The 6,575-nt window shown below is 39.4% G+C and overlaps 1 protein-coding gene across 5 annotated transcripts in view; it reads right to left on the bottom strand.

The window, feature by feature from the left end:
* Nucleotides 1-1,647: 1,647 nt before the first annotated feature.
* The window catches only part of znf281b (zinc finger protein 281b), an 11,730-nt gene continuing 6,802 nt past the window's right edge, over nucleotides 1,648-6,575 (bottom strand). For 3 of the 5 annotated variants that reach the window (XM_016576150.1, XM_016576152.1, XM_016576151.1), the window contains exons 4-8: nucleotides 5,850-5,973; nucleotides 5,649-5,732; nucleotides 5,446-5,564; nucleotides 3,274-4,949; nucleotides 1,648-2,035 (exon numbers count right to left, since the gene is read on the bottom strand). In XM_016576150.1, the coding sequence (XP_016431636.1) occupies nucleotides 1,831-2,035; nucleotides 3,274-4,949; nucleotides 5,446-5,564; nucleotides 5,649-5,732; nucleotides 5,850-5,973 (2,208 nt within the window). In that variant the 3' untranslated portion in view covers nucleotides 1,648-1,830. Of the gene's footprint in view, nucleotides 4,950-5,445; nucleotides 5,565-5,648; nucleotides 5,733-5,849; nucleotides 5,974-6,575 lie in introns of all 5 variants that reach the window. The other 2 variants (XM_016576153.1, XM_016576154.1) reach the window with 2 other exon arrangements.

The following is a 6,575-nucleotide window of genomic DNA, read 5'->3' as shown; positions in this document are numbered from 1 at the left end:
GAGAGCCGCAGTCCTGCAGAGTTCAGCTCCAACCCTAATCAAACACACCTAAACAAGTTAATCAATGTCTTCAGGATTACTAAGGCTATAGGCAGGTGATTTTTTTTTTCAGGGTTGGAGCTGAACTCTGCAGGACTGCGGCTCTCTAGGACCGAACTTGCCTACCCGATTTAACCTAACTGCTGGGTCAAAACAACCCAATAGCTGAGTTTGTTCATATTTCACCCAGTGCTGGGTTGTATTTAACCCAACATTTTTTAGAGTGTAGAGGTAAATGGCATGTCCTTTGAAAAACTCAAAACTATTTTCCCTTTTAATTTTTTTTTGCAATTGTATGTTCATTTCCTTAGAAATTAAATTCAGTAAAATGAATTAAGAGTACACGTTAAGTATTTAATTTTAATTAAAGTACAAACTCCTAAAAGTTAGTTCTAAAACACTACAGTTTGGTAAATGGCAAAGCAACTACATTTTTTACTAAACATACTTTAATACATCTAATTCAAACCATTTGCTTATCATAGATTTTAGTTTTTAATTTCCATGAAAGAATTGGAATATTTTGATGTGTTTTCCCTGTGTTGTTAGTTATGGATACAGCTGCACTCTAAAAAATGCTGGGTTAAATATAACCCAGCGCTGGGTAAAATATGGACAAACCCAGCTATTGGGTTGTTTTGACCCAGTGGTTGGGCTACTACCCAGAAGGTTGGGTTAAACATATATTTTGCAAAAAAAAAAAGTGTACTCTTCACAGTACTTGCAAAAATTGTTTCTAATTTGTCATCAGCTTATTATTATTATCCTCATTTCTTACCTTTGAGATGTCATTTAATTTGGCCATGACTGGTTTACAAGAAAAAGTTACATTATACTGTACACAATTAAATCCCATTGTCATTCACACACCTTCTTCTCTATCTTCTTGTGACATACCCATAATTAAATCGATTCAAAAACACATTCCTATACATATTCCAAGGGAATCACATAGATTTTTTTTTTCCACATCACAACCTCAGGAACATCATTACTGAGAGTTCAGTAAACAGAGCATGAAAAAAAAAAAAAATTCTCATTTCCTGCTGTATTAACTGGCCTAATGTTACCCCACTAACCTTATCTGGACAAATGTTAAAATAGGGTTTGTTTTATAACAAAAGGTTTTTATTGGCTTACCTAATCATTTATAAAGTCATCTGACACGTACAGCCCTGTGACAAAAATTAGACTGAAGTCGGGACAATATATGCTACAAACATTTGGTGCAATAGTAATCAGAGGAAAGCCATAAAAAACAAACAAAAAAAAAAATTCATATCATGCATTAGAAACAAAATGAAAACAAAAACATTTTTAGTGTTTTTGTACATTATTGTAAACAAAGTCTCTCTAGAAATCATATCAAAACACATGGCAAGTAACAAAAACAAGGGGGATATGAGACAAATCATGAAAGTCTAGGGATTACTCTACAATGAAACACTGCTTGGCATCACCGTTTAACAGAAAAAAAAAATAATAATATGGTACTCCAACAAATTAGCTTTATGTAAACACAGGTGGCTTTATATGATTATACAATAAGCTGACACATACTACAATATTTTCACTACATGAAACATGTCCCTGGTTTTCTTATTTTTACAATGATATGAGGTATTTTAAGGTCAATCCTACTCTTCACGCCACTCTTTTTTCTTTTCATTCTATAAAAGCAAGGAACAAGTTTGGAGTGCAGCATTTAGACTTTGTTCTTGACACCATCAAAGTAATGGCATTTCTCTGGGACAGGTTTCCGTGAAAGGCAAGGGGGAAAAAAGGGCAAGATCACAGAAAGGCCTCACAACAGACAGTCTTGCATGGGCCAAAAAACAGGAAGACAAAGAAGCCCACCACTCTTTCTAAGGGCATCAAAAATTGCATTGGAAAGAAAACACCTCGTCTCAACATCAAGTCCTTCCCTAATTCACAGCTCATTCCATAACAAAAACACCACAGGTTTAGGTCCTTCCGATTCACTAGGTTCTTCTCCCTGCAATAATTTAAATGGGAAGCTTGCAATTTTGTCAGGCATGAAATTCAAAACTACACAATAAGAGGTAGAACTCCAATTGTTGCTGTTCAGCCCAAGTCAAATAGTCATGATACCTGAACACCTTCAGAGCAAAAATGCTTCAGAGAAGCCCACAACTATATATATAAAAAAAGTGGCATTCATGTCCAATAACAGTGTTTTTAATAAAAAGAAAATATCACCTATACCCCCAATGAATATTCAAAAATTGCCTTTTGTTATGGCAGATTTGCGGTTCCCTCCAGCACTTGTAAAAATCACAGCTTTCTTCATCAAAAATAATAGTTTTATGTGTCCTGAATCTGAACTCTTGCTTTCGGTGGTTTATAAAAGTGCTTATTTGATTCCTTGAGAGATCAAAGTGATGTCAGCTGACAAAAAGTAAAGTTTAAAGAAGGGGATAAGAATTACTGCTCACCCTGAGACAATAGTTATGTAGTTCCATGTAGCTACAAATAAATATCTACATACGCTTGAATGTTTCTATCTGCCTACTTGACTACCAGTATGTTTTTGTGTTTTAAACAAGGCCCTTAGGGATGAAAGTGTTTTCAGACTGATTTTGGAAGTACCATAAACTTTACAAACGCAATGGATGCAGTGGAAAGAGTTTCCAGTGTCATACCACTGAACATGCAGATTCCCGATTGGCTTTGTCTTTTTCTTCAAGGAATTTCTAAAAACAAGAATGTTCACTGTCATTTCAAAAGTACACCTGTAAAAAAAGGGTGCTAGTGCACCTCGTTTTAAAAAAAGTTACTGCTTTTTCCTGAGTAATACTTTAGGATAATTGTAACAGACAATACATTTTTTTGCCATTGAATACTGGGCCACTCCCTGACATCTGTTATTATTGTAAAACATCTTTCATTTTTAATTTAATCTTACAATTGGACTATGATTGCTAAAACATACAAGATTTCTGAAAAATTCCTTCGTTAGCCTCTAATTTCACTGGAAATTTCATTTAAATCTACTCTTACATCACTATGCTAATAAAATAAAATGACTAAAACACATTAAAAAGAAGAACATGAAAAATTGCATTTGAGGTCTTGATGACCTTCCCTGGTAATGTCTTCTATTGACATTTAATGGCAGTGTATTAATTAAAGTTTTAATCAGCGAGGAGAGGGAAGCATTGGAGACAGACCTCATCCCACATACAGGGTCAGGTATGCTCCCTCAACCTTTACCTGTAACTTTGGCTTGTGGGGGTTTTGGATCCTGAGCTAGCTGGCTCGTTGACATCTGCTAACAGACTAGTATACCCTGAGAATTCAGACACGGGAGTCCGCTGTATCCTGTGGTCAACCTCTGCGACACCCACTCGCGGGTCTCCACCATAACCAAGTGGGGTTTGGCGACCAGACTTGAATTGAGACCCGAAGGCTTGGGCGAAGTTCTCTATCTGGTAGGTGGAACGCATGTCCACTTGCTTAGATGGTTCCAGGGCAGTGAGGTCAGGGTAGACAGAGCCGTTAGCCGAGCCGCCACCTGTGCCGTTCCCGTTGTTGCTGCTGTTGGCAGAAGAGCCACTGTTCTTGGACTGCTGGTCTTTCTGGCCACCATTGAGAGGGTATGGCGGCGAGTGCTGCTTCTCCAGCTGGTCGGTGAGCTCTTGAGATGGGGTAAGCTGCTGGTGAGGGGCTGGCCCCAGACTGCTGAGATGAAAGGCCTGTTGAGAAGATGGTAAGGCATGGGAAGTTGACGGAGAACCAACCAGCATTCCAAAATGGGACTTGCTTAGGGATGTTGAGGAGGAAGATGCAAGAGAAGAAACAGGCTGTCCAAATCCACACTCCAGTGGCGAGGTGGTGTAGATGTTTTTGTCTGGGAAGAGTGTACTAGCAGGGCTGCTGCTAGACGACAAGAGGCTTGGGAAGGGTCCAGATGGGCCCAAAATAAAGTTGCTGCTATGGCTGGTTCTCTCCAGGGTCTGGAGCAAGAATTTAGAGTACTCGTTCATCACCCCATTCTTGTCTCCAGAGCCGGGAGATCTCTCATCCTGACCCAAATCAGAGGTGGCGGAGGCAGCCTGCAATTCCACGTGGTGCGAATCTTGCAAATCGAATGTCACATCATGGTGAGAGCCATCAGATTTGTGGCTGTAGTGGTCCAGCAGGCTCTGCAGCACCTCATCTGGGATCCCTGATTTGTCATGCTTGTCAACGCTTACCAAAGGCGAGGTGTCAAGCAAGGCAAGTGTAGGTTCTCCTATGCCACCCTGGATTACTGTTGGCTGTGGAAGGTGGACAGAGCTGAAGTCAGCTGCGCTGTTAGCAGCATGCAGGTACCGTCTCTTTTTCAAAAACTGCATGGCATCGTCATAATTGCTGCTGGTACCTCCTTGTTTGGGTCCACTGGAGGTTTGGAGGAGGCCGAGACCATCCAGATTTCCGGCACCAGACATGTCCATAGAGCCTGGTTTGTGCATCAGCAGCTTCTGCTCGTGGTTGGGCTCCTCCATAGAAACTGCACCCTTGTCATTTCCCTTGTGGCCACCTTTCTTAAAGACAAGCTTGGGTGTGTGTCCATGCTGGTTGTCCATGCTTGTCTCATCCAGAGCCCCTGAAGATAATGCCCCCATTCCACTGGGGATGTCTAAGGCATAGTCTTGTGGGCCGAGTGCCATCTGCACTCCGCCTCCCGCAGCTGCTCCTTTCTTCCTTCGTCGCTCTCCTCCATTATTGCTACTTTTGGACTTGCCCCTCTTGCGTGGTGGGGCGCTAGTGTTTCCCTGAGTGAGTATGTAGCTGCCTTGACACATGTCATCATCTCCAAGGTCCAGCAAACCTGGGTCCAGACCTTTCTTTATGGCTTCTCCACAGGTTCTCTTGTGCTTCAGTAATCGATCCGTCCGTGAGAAATACTACAGAGCAAGAAAAAAATGTTTTAGGTCATGCTCATTATTTTGTCCGGATCAATGCATTTGTTAAAAAAAAAAAACATTGGGTGCTTCTCAATACTAAAATTGATGCTTCATTTCCTCGCTCATTCGTTCTCCAGCCAGTGACTCTGATATAGATCATAGTTAGCCATCTTGAAGGCTCAATTTTACAAAATTTTTAATGTAAGAGTGGGCACAGCCATTTTCCCCCCCAGTGTCATCCACTTCCAGTTATTTTAGATACACCAAAACAGTCTATGTCACTCAATAATGCAAACTGGTAGTTATCAAACACACTTGCATGTAGCACAAATAGCTGTACTGTTCACTGCACTTTGTTATACTTCCAAGCAGTTTATCTATAGCAGCTAATATTGTGGACACTCTTATTTGTCACTGACCCAAATATTTTATATTTCAATCAAAATCCATTTTCATTATTACTACTTTCATACTAGATAATTATCTGAGGATTCACCTGTAGACAGGTGTCACATTTATATGGCTTTTCTCCACTGTGTGTCCTTTTGTGTCTCTCCATGTGGTACTTCTGAATAAAGCGCATGTTGCACTGGTCACAGCTGAATGGTTTCTCCCCTGTTAAGCAAGAAAAAAAAGGAGTCTCGGCACCATCTTAATATTTGCCTATGACAAGTATAAGACAAAAGTAAACAGACTCACCGCTGTGGATTTTCTCATGCCGTTGCAGCAGATACTTCTGTATGAAGCTCATATTACACTGACTGCACCTGAAAGGCCTCTCACCTGTAAAATAAAAAGCGAATGCATTTTACCACATTAATGTTGGTCACCAGAACCATCCCATGAATACAGAGTCTGAATCTCTCTGCTCTAGTGGAGTTAACAGTAAAATCTGCTCACCTGTGTGAATGAGGACATGTCTACGCAGATGATATGAACTGCGGAAGGCTGCATTGCAGTGCTCGCATATATGCGGTTTAGAGTTGGGAGAGAGAGGCCCAGCATCACCATCCAGCATGAGCGACTAAAAACAGCAGGTAGACAAAGACATTAAACACCTGCATGTATTAACTAATAAAATAACTAACTCATTTTTTAAACTAGGGGTCAAATAAAATTTAAGGGTTCCGTAAATAATTATGTTATCTTTTAATCTTTTTGAGTTATTATTTTGCAGTGTAAGATTACATAGTCATAGAGTATTCCAAATTCTAAGAATCGTTCAATACTGATCCAAGACCAGTGCTATTTTTTTTCTACACCACTACAGAATATCAATACTGTGTTTGTGGAACTAATGGTCACTCTTTTAAACCCTTTGTTAAACGCAATCCACTAAATACTCACGTCCTCATTACAGAGAAAAACTACATTTGAATAAAAATATATAATCTATGAAATTAAACTAGATGACTGTATAATTTAGCAGCAAAAACAATATCTTGAAAAAAAATATTTTGTGCAAATTATACAATTTAAACATGTTTATTCTGTTAACTATTTGTATTCTTACAAAATACATTCATGAATAATAAGGTAGAAATCATGAGAAAAAGAAAGGCTACTAATAATCTTTCTGTTTGTGATAATTCCTTCCTTAAACTTAAAGTATTATAATGGGAATAT

The sequence above is a fragment of the Sinocyclocheilus rhinocerous genome, unplaced genomic scaffold (genome assembly GCF_001515625.1).
Source record: "Sinocyclocheilus rhinocerous isolate Xijiao unplaced genomic scaffold, SAMN03320098_v1.1 scaffold1676, whole genome shotgun sequence".
Lineage (NCBI taxonomy): Eukaryota > Metazoa > Chordata > Actinopteri > Cypriniformes > Cyprinidae > Sinocyclocheilus > Sinocyclocheilus rhinocerous.
This window is presented reverse-complemented; position numbering and strand designations above follow the sequence as displayed.